The sequence below is a fragment of the Myotis brandtii genome, unplaced genomic scaffold, assembly GCF_000412655.1.
Source record: "Myotis brandtii unplaced genomic scaffold, ASM41265v1 scaffold426, whole genome shotgun sequence".
NCBI lineage: Eukaryota > Metazoa > Chordata > Mammalia > Chiroptera > Vespertilionidae > Myotis > Myotis brandtii.
Window position 1 is genome coordinate 498,335 of NW_005366314.1, and position 16,649 is coordinate 514,983.

The 16,649-nt window shown below is 58.3% G+C and overlaps 1 protein-coding gene across 1 annotated transcript in view; it reads left to right on the top strand.

Annotated features, from left to right (window-relative positions):
* The first annotated feature begins 5,231 nt into the window (after positions 1-5,231).
* IL31RA (interleukin 31 receptor A) overlaps positions 5,232-16,649 on the top strand; it is a 21,561-nt gene continuing 10,143 nt past the window's right edge. The window contains exons 1-7 of the mRNA XM_014546035.1: positions 5,232-5,755; positions 6,115-6,232; positions 8,505-8,674; positions 10,659-10,810; positions 12,893-13,061; positions 15,115-15,194; positions 16,491-16,637. Coding sequence (XP_014401521.1) covers positions 5,701-5,755; positions 6,115-6,232; positions 8,505-8,674; positions 10,659-10,810; positions 12,893-13,061; positions 15,115-15,194; positions 16,491-16,637 — 891 coding nt within the window. The 5' untranslated portion in view covers positions 5,232-5,700. The remainder of the gene's footprint in view (positions 5,756-6,114; positions 6,233-8,504; positions 8,675-10,658; positions 10,811-12,892; positions 13,062-15,114; positions 15,195-16,490; positions 16,638-16,649) is intronic.

Below are 16,649 nucleotides of genomic sequence, written 5' to 3' on the forward strand. Positions count from 1 at the left end.
ACACCCAGGAGGCTCAGGGGAAGCCCTGTGTGTCCTGTGCCTGGTGTCAGGGTCGCCGAGGGCGGGAAGTCACCGCTTGATTTCAGAGGGAAGGGTCTCGGCTTTGGAGTAGGACAGTCGTGGTTTGAATCCCAGCTCTGCCACTCACAAGCTAGATGACTTCTGGGCTGGTCACCCATGATGTCGCTGAGCCTGTTCCATGCCTGTAGCGAGGAGTGGACACCCCCTCCTCAGGGGTTCCAGCCGGGCAAGCCGTGATTTGTGTCTAGTGATTAGCATTTCGTAGCCTCGTGGTTGCGTTTGCGCCAGCCTTGCCGCCGCCGTCAGAAGGCCGTGTGTGCAGGTAGCCGCCCCGAGTGCGTTTCTGTGCCGGTGACATCAGTGAACCAGCGCCCAGGGAGCAGGGATAGAGTGGACGGAGGGAGGGAGGGGCGGCTGGAGGGAACCACAGCCCTTGGGTTCTGCTGCTGTGGTCTCCTGAGACCGGGTGGGAGCAGCACGGTCACCTGCCGCTTCCTCCCTGTCCTGTCCCCGCCACAGCTGGCGGCATTGCTGGGCCCAGTCCTCCTCCTCGCGTGGCCCCTGCTGGGCTTGCACCTGCAAGGACGGTCACTGTCCTCGGGCGCCGTGGGCTCGGAGGGTCCCTGTCCGGCCGGCCGCTCCTGGCCCAGACCCGGCTCCCGGAGGCTGCATAACCAGGAGGCCCCGCAGAGGGAATAGCGTGTTCTAGGAAAGGCCTCTCCCTGAAGAGCAGTTACTCAGAGCCCGTGCTGCAAGTGGGGGTGTCTCGGGGATGACTGTGCTGGAAATGGGGGTGTCTCGGGGATGCCTGTGTTGGAAGTGGGGGTGTCTCGAGAATGACTGTGGTGGAAGTGGGGGGGTCTCGGGGATGACTGCTGGAAGTGGGGGGGTCTCGGGGATGACTGCTGGAAGTGGGGGGGTCTCGGGGATGACTGCTGGAAGTGGGGGGGTCTCGGGGATGACTGCTGGAAGTGGGGGGGTCTCGGGGATGACTGCTGGAAGTGGGGGGGTCTCGGGGATGACTGCTGGAAGTGGGGGGGTCTCGGGGATGACTGCTGGAAGTGGGGGGGTCTCGGGGATGACTGCTGGAAGTGGGGGGGTCTCGGGGATGACTGCTGGAAGTGGGGGGGTCTCGGGGATGACTGCTGGAAGTGGGGGGGTCTCGGGGATGACTGCTGGAAGTGGGGGGGTCTCGGGGATGACTGCTGGAAGTGGGGGGGTCTCGGGGATGACTGCTGGAAGTGGGGGGGTCTCGGGGATGACTGCTGGAAGTGGGGGGGTCTCGGGGATGACTGCTGGAAGTGGGGGGGTCTCGGGGATGACTGCTGGAAGTGGGGGGGTCTCGGGGATGACTGCTGGAAGTGGGGGGGTCTCGGGGATGACTGCTGGAAGTGGGGGGGTCTCGGGGATGACTGCTGGAAGTGGGGGGGTCTCGGGGATGACTGCTGGAAGTGGGGGGGTCTCGGGGATGACTGCTGGAAGTGGGGGGGTCTCGGGGATGACTGCTGGAAGTGGGGGGGTCTCGGGGATGACTGCTGGAAGTGGGGGGGTCTCGGGGATGACTGCTGGAAGTGGGGGGGTCTCGGGGATGACTGCTGGAAGTGGGGGGGTCTCGGGGATGACTGCTGGAAGTGGGGGGGTCTCGGGGATGACTGCTGGAAGTGGGGGGGTCTCGGGGATGACTGCTGGAAGTGGGGGGGTCTCGGGGATGACTGCTGGAAGTGGGGGGGTCTCGGGGATGACTGCTGGAAGTGGGGGGGTCTCGGGGATGACTGCTGGAAGTGGGGGGGTCTCGGGGATGACTGCTGGAAGTGGGGGGGTCTCGGGGATGACTGCTGGAAGTGGGGGGGTCTCGGGGATGACTGCTGGAAGTGGGGGGGTCTCGGGGATGACTGCTGGAAGTGGGGGGGTCTCGGGGATGACTGCTGGAAGTGGGGGGGTCTCGGGGATGACTGCTGGAAGTGGGGGGGTCTCGGGGATGACTGCTGGAAGTGGGGGGGTCTCGGGGATGACTGCTGGAAGTGGGGGGGTCTCGGGGATGACTGCTGGAAGTGGGGGGGTCTCGGGGATGACTGTGCTGGAAGTGGGGGTGTCTCGGGGATGACTGCTGGAAGTGGGGGTGTCTCGGGGATGACTGGTGGAAGTGGGGGTGTCTCGGGAATGACTGTGGTGGAAGTGGGGGTGTCTCGGGGATGACTGTGCTGGAAGTGGGGGTGTCTCGGGGATGACTGTGCTGGAAGTGGGGGTGTCTCGGGGATGACTGTGCTGGAAGTGGGGGTGTCTCGGGGATGACTGTGCTGGAAGTGGGGGTGTCTCGGGGATGACTGTGCTGGAAGTGGGGGTGTCTCGGGGATGACTGTGCTGGAAGTGGGGGTGTCTCGGGGATGACTGTGCTGGAAGTGGGGGTGTCTCGGGGATGACTGTGCTGGAAGTGGGGGTGTCTCGGGGATGACTGTGCTGGAAGTGGGGGTGTCTCGGGGATGACTGTGCTGGAAGTGGGGGTGTCTCGGGGATGACTGTGCTGGAAGTGGGGGTGTCTCGGGGATGACTGTGCTGGAAGTGGGGGTGTCTCGGGGATGACTGTGCTGGAAGTGGGGGTGTCTCGGGGATGACTGTGCTGGAAGTGGGGGTGTCTCGGGGATGACTGTGCTGGAAGTGGGGGTGTCTCGGGGATGACTGTGCTGGAAGTGGGGGTGTCTCGGGGATGACTGTGCTGGAAGTGGGGTGTCTCGGGGATGACTGTGGTGGAAGTGGGCCATGTGTCGGCGATGACTGGGGAGGGGAGTGTGGGTGGGGGCACCGCCCACTCTCGTGAATTCCCCTCGCGTGCTGCCCCGGAGCGGCTCAGACTAGGGGCTGAGTCACCTCTGCACGTGGAGACAGATGTGCTTAGACAAAGGGCCTCTGTCTGCCATAGAGACGGCTCCCGGCCCCCGGCCCTCAGGCCCCTCCTGCTGCTAAATTAGGGGCCAGAGAAGGCCTCGCCGACCAGGGGGTCAGGAGACTTGGTTTGGAGGCGCCGGCATCAAGGCTGGGGGTCTGAGGGTTTAATGCAGCCATTCGTCTCGCTGCTCTGCCATTCCCAGCAGATGGGCTCTGTACTCACAACCATGTGCAGAGCGCGCAGGCTCAGCCCACAGATGCCTCCATCGCCTGTGCACGGCTCTGCTGGACACTCTCAGCTTCTCAGCTTCTGTCCGAGTGCCTGGGGGACCCCCCCGCTTCGCATTTACACCTCCAGGCAGTGCTGTCTCTGGCGTGTGAGGGTCAGGGGGCGTGTGAGGGTCCAGTGAAGGGCATTGCCGCAGTGCTGCTGGCTTTCCCCGGTACCCGCCAACCCCCCCCCCATGCCTGTGCTTGGCTCACAGGGCTCACAGGGCTCACAGTGCTCACAGGCAGCCACTGTGGTGACCGCCCACCTTCTCACCCCCTCCTTCCCCTCAAACCCTCTCCAGGGAGAGGACACAGCCGCTAGCACAGGGACTCACTGTATGGTTTGCCATCCCCTCTGCCCTCCGACCCTTCTCTTTGTTAAAAACCACTGGACTAGCCCGCCAGCGTGGCTCAGTGGCAGAGTGTGGATCTAGCAACCAGAAGGTCACAGCTGATTCCTGGTCAGGGCACAGGCCTGGGTAGCAGGCTTGATCCCCAGTGGGGGGCATGCAGGAGGCAGCCAGTCCATGATTCTCTCTCATCATGGATGTTTCCCTCTCCCTTCCTCTCTGAAAGCAATAAAATAAATTTAAAACAAAAGAACAACAACAAAACACACTGGACCAGGACGAAGGAAGGACAGGCTCTTTCCTCCGGCTAATCCTCACCAGAGGGTATTTGTTTTCCTTGATTTTCAGAGAGAGTGGGAAGGAGGGAGGGCGGGGGAGAGACACATCGATGGGGCGCCTCCCACCGCACCCCAGCCAGGGCTGGGATTGAACCCACAATCCAGGTCTGTGCCCTTGACCAGGATGAAACCTGCAACCCTTCGGTGCCAGGGCCAGTGTGCTAACCACTGAGCCACCGGCCTGGGCAGGACGGGCTCATCTTTATCCCACGCCACATGCGGCTCGACAATGCTGGATGGGGAGGAGAACGCGAGGCCACAGCGAATGTGGGAGAGGTCCGGCCCGCACGCGGCAGCGCCAGCCTCACCGCCACGTCTCCACGTCCTCCCTCAGGGACACTGAGACATGGAGCTTTTTACATTTCACAGGTAATAGGTGCGAGTTCTCACTGACAAGGAGGCAAGCCATAATCACAGCCCATTAAGAATGCTTTCTGCCGTGGCCGGTTTGGCTCAGTGGATGGAGCGTCGGCCTGCGGACTGAAGGGTCCCAGGTTCGATTCCGGTCAAGGGCATGTACCTTGGTTGTGGGCACCTCCCCAGTGGGGGGTGTGCAGGAGGCAACTGATCGATGTTTCTCTCTCATCGATGTTTCTGACTCTCCCTCTCTGTCTCTCTCCCTTCCTCTCTGGAAAAAATGAATAAAATATATTTAAAAAAAAAAAAAGAATGCTTTCTGTACCAGCATTTTATTCAACATTTAACATGGATAACATTTTAAAGATGCAAAACCCGCCTCAGGATCACCATGTCACTCTGGAGTGTGGAATCTTTCATTCATCAAGCACAGCCGTGGCCTCCGGCCCGTCCCCTCCCGGCTCCGTCCCCCTCCCGCCCTCCCGGCTCCCTCCTGGCTCCGTCCCGAGGCCCCTCCCGCTGCGCCAGGGCTTGTGAGGGCGCGTCTCTGGCTCCAAGGTGAGAAGCTGAAGACAGTAATTAGACAGTGAAGACGCTAATCCCATCACAGGGAATCTTCATGGACAATGGGAAATTGTTCTCTGTAGGTTTCAAACTCATTTCAGTCAACACGGTGGTTGGCAGAACAGCCTGTGTGAGGGCAGGCGCGGCCCAGGCTCTCCCCGCTCCCCAGGCGTTGCCACTGTTGCCCATCGAGCTCATTACGGCTGCGCTGGGCGTTCTCAGTTCGTTCGTACCAGAGACGATTGCCTCTGTGGTTTTCTCCAGAAACACTGCACGTGGAAGGGAGGGCAGGCTTGGTGCTGGTGCATCCCTCAGACCAGGCACCGCCCTGACCACAGGCTGCGAGGGGCGTGGGAGATGCTGCAGGAGCCGCCGGGAGGACAGGTGCCCGGCCCCACGCGCTGGGGTGGCAGGCAGGGGCGGGCCGGGGCCGCGGCCACCTCCCTGTGGGTGCTGGAGGAGGCAGGTGTCCGGAGGAGGTCAGCCGAGATGGCTCTGGAGGGTGGGTCACCTGCCAGGACTCGGGAAGGACATTTAGGCGGAAGAAGCCCACGGACGGAACGTGGGGTGGAGACACCCTGGTGCGTTGGGGAAACGGTGAGCCGTGCGTTTGGCTGGGCACCGGGGCCGAGGCAGGGATGGGCTCAGACCCGCAGAGCTCACCCACTTCTCCCGGGAGCGTGTTCTCAGCACAGCACCTCCCATGTCCCGTGTGGAATGAGCTGTGGACAGAATAGAGTGGACGGGTGGACGGAGTGAGTGTAAAGGGGCCTGTGTGAGGACAGTCAGTGCATAACATGAAATAAGATGGAAAGAACAAGGGCTCAGGCGTGTTTGTGCCTAGGACTCGGCTTGCTGAACCGACACGGAGCCGGCTAACTGACTGAGGACACGGCTCTCTCCACAGACACGGGACCATGTGGGCCTGGGCGCTGTGGGCGCTCCCTCTGCTCTGCCCCGGCGGCCTGGCAGGTAGGTGGGCTGTGCGCCTGCTGGGCTGGGCTGCGTGGGTCATTGCCTTCTCTGGACAGGAATTGCCCATTGAGAGCAGAGAGGCACTGGGTCCCGGGCACAGGAGGGGGAGCGGGGAGTTCGTGGGCCCTGCAGAGGGGGTTGGGGCCGTGTGCACGTGGAGGTATGTGGACGCATGTGCCGACGTGGTAAGATGGCCTGTCATATTTCCCACGGCCCCGATAAGGAGACAATGCCAGACCTCGCAGCTCACCAGCCAACCCCGAGTCCGGTCGCTGTTTTCCTCAAAGCGCTTGCTGCTGGCATGTTCCCCACGCACTGAAGTACTCTGTGTGTGTGTGTGTGTGTGTGTGTTTCAGCTCTGCCAGCCAAGCCCGAGAACATTTCTTGCATCTACTACTACACGAAGAATTTTACCTGCACCTGGAGCCCAGAGAAAGAAGCCAGTCACACGTGGTACAGGGTCCGGAGGACTCAGTAAGTGCAGGGCTGTGTGCCGGAGGGAGGGGAGGAGGCGGGCTCAGGACGTCTGTGTTCTCAGCGACAGCGTCTGGGTGGTCCCTGGGGCATTCAGCGGGGTGACCCCTATGGCATCCAGCCGCCAGGTGATGGCGGGTGACGGTGTGGCTGCTTGCAGCCCAGCTGACAGGATCAGACACTGCAGGAGGGGAGGATAGAGGGGGGTGGCTGTGGTCGGGCTGACAGCTGTCCCCAGTCACACACAGGGGACAGATGTGTCTATTTACTGTATTCAGCTGCATTCTTCCTCCTAGAACGTGTGATAAAGCTTTCCTTCTTCGGGCCCAGGGTTGGAGGGAGGGTGCCTTTTCTGCCACCAACTCGCTGTGTGACCCTGTCGTCAGTAACCCCCAGGACGAATTCCAACTTTTCACTGCCTCACACTTCCCTTGTTCAAATTCTATTAGAAAAGTTATAAAATCTATAATAATAAAAGCGTAATATGCTAATTAGACCGGACAGCCGAACGACCTTCCAGACGTCCTTCCAGATGAAGCTGCCATGGCGCGGGCCGAGGCAGAGGCAGTTAGGGGCAATCAGGCAGGCAGGCAAGAGCTTAGGGGCGATCAGACAGGCAGGCAGCCAGTTAGGAGCCAGCGTTCCCGGATTGCGAGAGGGTGCAGGCCAGGCTGAGGGGCCTCCCCGCCCCCACCCTGCACAAATTTCGTGTACCAGGCCTCTAGTGTTATTATAATTCCAGCCCAAAGCCAGGCGACTTAGTGAATGTGGACAGGGTTTCTGTGAAAATTTGAAAACAGCTCAGGAGACCCACTGCGTCCTCCATGCTGCCGGGAGCCGGGAGGCCCCGCGGGACCTGTCACAGGTGGTCTGTCGGTTTTTTCTGCTTCAAAGCGAGCCTAGCGGTCCCAGCTTTATTCCGTTTGGTATTTAAATGCAAGAGCTCATGTATCCTCCTTTTTTTCACTCCTTGTAACTGGTCCCTGTGCGGTGAGGGGAGCCCACTCGTGTTTTACAGAAGAGGGGCCAGTGCCTGGCGGCCCTGTGGCGGTGGCGGTGGCAGGCGTCCCCCGGGCCCAGCAGGGCCTGAGAGGCGAGAGCAGGTCTTGGGCTCCGAGGGAGGCGGCCTCTCGGACCAGCCGCCTTCCCAGCAGGAGAGCCGCGCACACAGTGGTAACCCAGGACCTGTTTCCAACAACACCTCCCTGTAGACACTGAATGTGCGCACCATGTACATCTTCACAGGCCACAGAATCATCGTCTTTTCCTTTCTCCCTGACCGTTCAGCCATGGAGAGCTGGTGCTTAGCCTGCGGGCCCCGCAGGACGGGGTGGGCGGCCTCTGACCTCCCGGCTGTGGTTCACCGACCCCTGGAAAGGCCCAGTGACCCGGGGTCCACGTGACTTCTGCCTCCCGTGCGCCCTGGTCCAGGTCCTCCTCTCCTGGCCTCAGCCTCGCCCGGCTCCTGCCAAACCCCAGAGCCACGTGGCTAGAGCTGCACCCCCAGGGCAGGGGGTCCTGCCGATGTGCGTGCGGGCTTCTCACGAGCTTATAGCTGGACAGAGTTTAAGTGATCTGTCTTGGAAAGTAATTTCAGTGAGTTTTCTGAAAACAGTATATACCTATGGTAAATAATTTGATCTGAAAGACATAAAGAATATTAAAAATCACCCCAAAGCCCATCACCAAAGGTAACAACTTTAGCATTTTGATGATGACCTTTCCAGATACCTCTAAGAATAGTTATGTAAATGCACAAGTTGATATAAATGTGATTATTTGGTAGATAACACGCATCCTGCTCTTTTTCACCAATAATGAGAGTGTGGGCATCTTCCCGTGTGAGTAAATGTAGACGTATTGAAAACTATCATTTTAAATTCTATTTCGGTATCTGCCATCATTTATTTAACAAATACTCTTTGATTCTTTTCTGTTATGAAGCAGTTCTCATGGTTAGAATCTGGGATTCTAGGGGCCCATTCATTACTTGTGACCAATAGGAAAGGCATGAATGACAAGGGTAGCTTGTGAGGGCTTGTGGGGCCCAGGGAGGTCTCCGTGGCCTCAGCCTCGGCAGCAGCGCGCAGTGAACTGCATCTCTCCCTGGAGGGGAGGGAGGACTGTGGGGAGAGGGGGTACCACCCTCTGGTCTAACAGTTCTCAAGAGAAACCCAGACTGAAGCTAACAAATACGCCCCTAACACGGTAAGTCTGGCTGGGTTTCCACACTGCTGAACCAGCTCACACCGAGCCGCTTTTTCCTCCCAAGCTCTGATGGAACGAAAAATGACACTTGTGATTCTACAAGCGAGACCCCCGCTTCATGCTCCTTCCTAACTTCAATCACAATCCCAGACAATTACACCATCCAAGTGGAGGCTCGGAATGCGGACGGGACCGTGGAGTCTGCCGTGACACATTGGCGCTTAGATACCGTAGGTGCGTGTTACTGGATATCTTCTCTGCTTTTTCTCAAAGATACCACCTCCCCCTTCTTTTGTTCATCCTCACCTGGGGTATTTTTTACCACTGATTTTTAGAGAGAGTGGAAGGGAGGGGGAGACAGAAACATCGATGCGGGAGAGACCCATCTATTGGTTGCCTCCCGCATGGGGCTGGGGATAGAGCCTGCAACTGAGGTACATGCCCTTGACTGGGAATCGTACCCGGGACCCTTCGGTCCATGGGCTGACGTTCTACCCACTGAGCCAAGCCGGCCAGGGCGAGGGGACTTTTTCTTGATGGGGTATTCATTTGGCTGCTGCAAACCAAACCTCTGACTGTTTCCAGAGCTCCGACCAGATCAGTGGAAGCACTTTCTGTGGGGTTTTTGTCTGTTTGTTTTTAGTGTTTCTATGGGGGAACGAAACCTTGGAATTTCCTCGCCATCATTTTGCTGACATCACTCAATATACATCGGTTCTCAATGAGCAGTTCTGCGGGTGAAGATTAATGACACGTCTCCTGGGCGACATACTTATGCACAACAGGGATTGTGTCTAGGCTGACGGGAGGAGCCTGGTTTCCTGGGAAGGGCGGGGTTTTGGAGTGGGTGCAAGTGGATTCCAGCTTGGCTCCCAGGAGAAAGTTAACCTTCAAAACCCCAGTGTTACTTCTAACAATGAGGATAGCACATGTTAGGGGGCTGAGAGGCACTGCTGCAATGATGAGGAGCTGCAATTGGTGGAGCTTGTTTGGAAAGCAAACGGCAGGTGTGGGAGCCACTGACACATGTTCACACCTTTCACTGGTGGTTCTGCCCTAAGCAGCCTCAGGAAGCACCGAGACCAGACAGAGAGGCAGCTGTCCCCCTCACTCACTCACCCAGCAAAGCCCCTGCCTCCTGGGCCAGGTGTTCATGCCGGCTCTGTGCCCGCACAGCTCCGCTCCAGGGAGCCTTACCGTGAGAAGCCGGGAGCACTGTGAACGCCCAGTGACAGAGACCAGGGCAGACAAATCCTGCTCACCCAGGAGATGGAACATTCGGAAGCTTGGAAACAATCGTGTTTTGAAGACTTTGTAATGAAAGAGGGCGCATATGCTGATTGCATAATTTGATTTAAAAAGAGGAAGCCTCCCTCTAGCTGGTTGCTCAGTGGTTAGGACGTCGGACTGGAAGGTTGTGGACTCGATTCCCGGTCAAGGGCACGTACCTGGTTTGCAGATTCAATCCCTGACCTGGTTGAGGCCCAAGCATGAGGCAACCAATCGATGTGTCTTTCTCTTTCTCTCTCTCACCTCTCCCTCCCTCCCCTCCCTTCCACTCTCTAAAAATCAATGGAAAAGGAATTCTCACTCCTCAGGTGAGGATTTTAAAATTAAAAAAAGAGAAAGGCTTTATTTAGCACAACATTAATTTTTTTGGAAAAATATGCAAAGAGTTATATAGAAAAAAGCCTGAAAAGATACCTGTGTGTTAATAATGGCTATCTCTGGTTGATGGCATTATGGATCATTTAATGTTTTCCTTTGTATTTTTCTATGTTTAAATTTTTTTGAATAAGCATATGTTACTTAATAACCAGAAAAAAATATACATTTTCAAAGAGAAAGATTTGGGGCAAGAATGTTTGTGGTGCTCAGAGGCGAGGCGAGGCGAGGAGCTTCCTAGGGCACGGCACTCCGTCCTGGTGCCGGGAGGCGGGCAGGGGCGTGGCGGTGGCGGGCCCGCCCACTTTGTAGTCCACGGCCTCTTCTGTCCATTCTGCTCCACTCGCCTGGCCCCAGCAGCAAGAGGCTGATTTACAGAGAGATGACAGGGATGTGTGCTCCCTCCTCGGACGTTCCTTCCCCCGGTTTGCCATTGCACCTGCCACAGCCCGGCACAGAGCACGCAGCAGCACTTCCCCCCGGGGGTGGTTTCTTCAGTTGGGGTAGATGTTATGAGCACGTTCTGATCGGCAAATATGATTTTTATTTTCAGTAAAAATGGAGCCACCTGTGATTTCCAGTGTGAAACCAGTTTTGGGCTTCAAACGGATGCTTCAGATACAATGGACCAAGCCTGAGCTGGCCCCCGCCTCTTCCGCGTTGCAATGCAGGCTTCGGTTCAGAACAGCGAACAGCACCCACTGGGTAAGTCATGCCACAGGGTGTTCCGACCAGGGCCCAGAGCGGAGATGACTGGCTGCTGGTGTGGAGCTGGACTCGCTGTCTCTTCTCTGCAGTGAGAGTGGGAGCGTTTCCCCGCAGGCGCCTGCATGCTGAGCGCACGGCGCGTGGAAGAGACCTTTCTTTTGCATCCACCTGGTTTGTGTCTCGCTGTGTTGGCTGCCAGAGATGCTGGGCGTGGCTCTTTCCTTTTCTATGTTATGAAACAGATAAAATACACATTCGGCAAAGTGAGCGGAACATAAAATGCACTTAACAGACTGTCATTGTCAGCTTAACCATATGAGCGCCTTAGTGCTTGTTAGCTCCCGGGAGCTGCTATCCTGGTTTTCGTGGTCAGTACTTTGCTTTTCAGTAAGGGCTCAGTCTGTATTCCTGAACGACGTAGTTTGAGACATTGTATAAATGGAATCCATACATTTAGTACTTAGTTTGTCTCTCTCGTTACTGCGTCTTTAAGACCCATGGTGTCATGTGATGCTGGCGCTCCTACTTTTCACGGCCGTGTAGTGTCCCGCTGTCCGGGCACAGAGTAGACTCACGGCTGGGGTTCGCATACACCCGGCCTTACTGAGGTGGCATAGCTTTTCGTGTGATTATTGGTTATTTAAGCCTTTGGCCCGGGTTCTTCTATCGGGCGGCCTGATTGCTTGAACTGCCCTGTAGGAGTTCCTGACGTGTTCTGCTCATGTCTCTTATTTATGTGTCGGGAACATCTCCCCGTGCGGCCTGCCTGTCCGCTCTCGGCGTGACCTGGAGCAGCACTTGCTCACTTTGGGTCGCCAGGTCCCAGCAGCCTCTCCTTCCGACTGAGCCTCGCGTGCAGGCGATGCTCCCGCACCTCCGTCCATGCGCTGGAATTAGAGCAGCTGCTTTGTGAACACCTTGCGTATCCACTCTTAGCTGCTAGTCAATTAAACCAGTGACATCTTTAAACTTTCCTCCCCACACAAGGTGCCAATGCGCCTGTGCCACCGAATAACCTGCTGGTTCTCACCTGAGCGCAGGCGTTCCACGTCCTCCCTCTGGGGAGCCGGGCAGGTTGTTAGAAACAGACCTGGTGAAGCTGATCGGGTTGGAGTCATTACCTGGTGGCGCTGCGGGAGGTGGGTTCAGCCTGTGTGGGGCTGGTTGATCCTGACCCGGGCAGAGGCACAGGCCGGGACCCAAGGCCAGAGGCACGGAGCCCTGGAGGCGCGCCGCGTGGCACCGACAGCCTTTCCCCCCGTCCCGGCTCCCAAGGGCAGGTGCCAGGGGTGCCTTCGGCAGAGCCCTCAGCACGACGCCCAGGAACCTGCAGGCCGGCCAAGTGCGGCCAGGTGCCTGCAGTGCAGGAGGAGACATTCCAAAGATTTAAAAACAAATATTATAGATTTTAAAAAGTAAAACAGAACTTGATTAGACTTCCCTGCATGTGCTTTATGGATTAATATTGTTTAGTTTGGCTTTACCTGTGGATGGCCTCCTGCTAAAGGTCAGTCTGGCTCCAGCTGGGCCCCATCACATGGGGCTGGGGGCTCCCCGCCCTGGACCCAGAACCACGGGAGTAAGGGTCTCCCCACCCTGGACCCAGAACCACGCGAGTAAGGGGCTCCCCGCCCTGGACCCAGAACCACGGGAGCAAGGGGCTCCCCGCCCTGGACCCAGAACCACGGGAGTAAGGGCCTCCCTGCCCTGGACCCAGAACCACGGGAGCGAGGGGCTCCCCGCCCGGGCCCATGACCATGGCTAAGCTTGTGAGGAGAGGTTCCTGTGGCTGAGCAGGCGGGCAGAGCAGCCCCGTTCCCGGGGAAGGCAGGTGGAGTCTGGGACCCAGGCACCTGGGCCTTCTTTCGGGCCTCAGTTCAAACCCTGACAGCGCCTCCTGTTTGGGTGCGAACGGTCCCGGCCTGCGGGGAGGTTCATTTGTGGACGTTACACATGGTAAATGGTAGGATCCGAGCTCTAACGCTACAGGCTCTGTAAGCGAAGAGAGGGCTGGAGTGAAGAAGAGAAATGGAAAGCTAACTGGTCTCCATCCAGCTCAAGGTCGTCTCTGCCTTGTAGAGGGAAGTCAGCTTCTGGGTTGAAGAAGGGATCAAGAGAAAACAAAATTACAACCTCACGGGGCTGCAGGCCTTCACGGAGTACGAGGTGGCGCTGCGCTGTGTAGCCCAGGAGTCCGCCTTCTGGAGCGGCTGGAGCCCCGTGCACAGCGGGACCACCGAGGAGGAAGGCAAGCGCCCCGACCCCCTCGTCCCCCTCTGCCTGCTTGGGGTGGGTGGTCGGGAACCGGAGCCGGGTGTCTGGGCCTTTCCTCTCAGCAGGCCTCCCCGGCCACAGGCTGAGCCGGGCCCAGGGCGTCAGCTACCCAGCAGCTTTCTGTCCCGAAGGCAGGAACCCCAGAACGTGAGCGTATAATACTGAACAACCTCCTGCGACAGCTTAAAGGTTCTATTGCAGACCCCGAGCTCCTGCTCACAATATAAAGGCAGGGCTGACTAATGCGGGGAAGAGAAAGGGCCCCACTGGCTGAGGTGCCCAGCCTGGCTCCGCGGGACCTCGGACAGGACACCTGTTCCCTGAGCCTCAGTTCCTGACTCTCCCTTCTCCACATGGAATATATTGTAGAATGGAGTTTGTCGAGGTACCTACTTGTCAGTGTTAGTTGAGAGAGTGAGTGAAATCGTGTGTAGCCCACAGATGCCACCCAGTAATGCCAGGCTTCCTATTATTATTTGCTCCCCCTGGAGGCCCTATCGCATGTGCAGACCCGCTGTGGAGGTGAGGGGCGGAGCTGCAGAGGCTGACAGGCTGCTCAGGGCTGAGATGTGCTGTTCTCTGTAAATCAGGAGCCTGCGGGGCCTGACCCCCAGCCGGCAGCCAGCACCATGTGGTGAATGAATGCGTTTTCCAGGGCGGCTCTGACAGGCCCCCGAGTTTCACGGGCTGGAATCCCTGCGTGGTCAGGGCGGTTTCCCTGGAGACAGGACGGAAGTCCGGGTGTCCTCAGGGCGGTTTCCATGGAGACAGGACAGAAGTCCAGGTGTCCTCAGGGCAGTGGGGACACTGTGGGGCCGGCAATCTGGAGACCAGGTTCCCTCGGGGTCTTGTCTGCACAGCCTGCCTCCTCCCGTAGCCGTCTCTCCTCCCGTGACCTCCTGGCCCCTATGGCTCAGTCTCCCGTTAGCTCATTGAGGTCTGGCCTCTCTCTAGTGTCTGCGTCAGCCCCAGGCTGTCGGCCAGGATCCAGACCCAGCCTGGCAGCTGGTCGGTCTGCGGCCATGGCTGTGGGTGATCGCGCCCAGCAGGTGCTCCCGTTCTGGGGCTGGGCTCGTGCAGTCAGCACTGCCCTCGAGGTGGCCAGGGGAGCTCGGGCCTTTGTTTTCCCTCATTTTTTTCAGGAAATGAGTGGGCGTGCACCTCTTGTAATTGTTTGGAATATCTAAGCGGAAACACTACCTGTTTCCTTGTGGATTCCAACTCGTTGAGTGCTGGGCATTGACCCGCATGTGAGCAGGTGCATACTCCTGTGTGACACTCGGCTTTATTGCTCATGCGCTTACGGCCCAGGCGGTGCGCCTCCTACCACTGTCCTCACAGAGACAATGTGGGCTCGGCCAGCGGCTGGGCTGTGATCCCTTGGAAGGAGCTGGAACTGTTCGGCTTCATGTGTGACCTCATCTTTATTCCACTGCGATGTGTCTACCAGCCCTGCCGGGAAGGTCTTTATTAAACTGAAGACAGAGCAGCCAGTGCCTGGCCTTGGCAGGGAGAGCAGCGGGCTGGTTCCAGCCGGTCTGCAAGCCGCGGAGACCGAGCGCCTCCCGGGCGTCAGCCCTGCGCCTTAGGGAAGGGGGGAGGAGAAGGGGAGGAGAGGGGACCCTCCCCGGCCCCCACAGCTGGGAGCACGCGGCTCCATCGCCCACTTGCAGTCTGTCCGTTCCCCTGCGTGGCCGTCAGGCATCCCAGCTGGCTGCAGGCAGATGCTCTCAGAGGAGTGAGATGGCACGGCAATCCAGCACTGAGCCATACGTTCCCTTCCAGGGCTGATGGCACCTTCTTCTGAGCTCACGGGAAGTCCTCAGAACCAGGGCGGTTTAATGTCTTCCTTTGGTTGATTCCAATCCTGCAGCCGCGCCGTTCCCACCTCACTGGTCACGCAGCACTGATCCTGCTGTCTCCCCAAGCAATCCCTTCCATGGCACCGAAACCTAACCCTTCCCTCCCCTCCTCCTCTCCCCTCCCCTCCACCTCCTGCCCGTGCTGAGCCTGTCTGTTCCCTGCAGCTCCCCTGGGCCTGGATCTGTGGAGGGTGCTGGGACCCACCCGGGCGGATGGGAGCCGCCCCGTGAGGCTGCTGTGGAAGGTGAGTGCTCTGGGGTCTTCAGTCCTCCTTTGTTTATAACCTGGGTCTCTTCCACCAGAAGCTGTGATTGTTGAACTTTGACCTCCTGAATTTCCTGCCCAAGAGGCTTTATGATGCCCCAGATCTCCCAGTGGTTTCCCAGCTCAGAGCCTGTAGGTCACCTTATAGGCCTAGGGTTAGGGTTAGGGTTAGGGTTAGGATTTAGGGTTCAGGGCTAGGGTTAGAGTTAAGGATAGTGTTAAGGGTAGGGTTAGGATTTAGGGTTAGGGTTAGTGTTACAGGTTAAGGTTAGGATTTAGAGTTAGGATTTAGGGTTAGGGATAGTGTTACAGGTTAGGGTTAGGGTTAGGGTTAGGGTTAAGGGTAGTGTTAAGGGTAGGGCTAGGGTTAGGGTTAGGATTTAGGGTTAGGGTTAAGGTTAAGGTCACCTTGCAGGTCCTGGGTGAGCATCCAGGCCCCGGCCCTCTGTCCTTCCATGTGGAACATGGACATCAGGACAGTGCAGAGGGCAAGCCAGAGGCACTGGCCGTGGGTGGGAGCCTCGTGGGCCACCTGCAGGCAGAGGCAAAGCAGGTTAAGGCTGTTAAAGGTAGGGTTAGGATTTAGGGCTAGGGTTAGTGTTACAGGTTAGGGTTAGGATTTAGAGTTAGGGATAGTGTTATGGGTAGGGTTAAGGTCACCTTGCGGGTCCTGGGTGAGCATCCAGGCCCTGGCCCTCTGTCCTTCCATGAGGAACATGGACATCAGGACAGTGCAGAGGGCAAGCGCAGAGGCACTGGCCGTGGGTGGGAGCCTTGTGGGCCACCTGCAGGCAGAGGCAAAGCAGGTTAAGGCTGGAAGGAAGCTGGGCTTCTCACCCAGGACTGAGGACTGAGAGTGCAGCCCATCAAGCTGGGTGCCTGGGTGCCTGGGGGTGGAGATACACGCAGGGCCTTCCAGGCAAGGGGTGACCCACGGCCAGGACAGCCTGGGCTTGGCTCTGCGTTTAGCTCGTGTTCTGTGTCCATGTGGGACGGAGGGAAGATGCAGCGACAGGAAATGGGCACTGCGTGCAGGCCCCGCCCCCCCCAGCCTCTGGGCAGGAGGCCCCGTTAATGCTGATGCCAAGGGCCCAGCACATCCCTCTCTGGCCCCGGAAGGTGGGGGTCCAGCGCGGGTGCTGCTCACCCAGGAGGGTACCTGCCTGTGTGTCGCTTGCACAAGAGCTGGCCCCACCCCTCTCCCCTCACCATCTGTCACCGGCTCAGGGCCTTTCCTTTGTTGTTTTTGGCAATAAACTGGGTTTCCCGTGCTCAGAAGGCCAGAGGAGCCCCGGCCCTGGAGAGAGTACTCGGCTACCACGTCTGGTACTTTCCGGAAAACACCACCAACCTCACGGAGACCGTGAACACCACCCGCCAGCCGCTGGAGCTGACGCTGGGCGCCGAGGCCTACCGGGTGTCGGTGGTGGCCTAT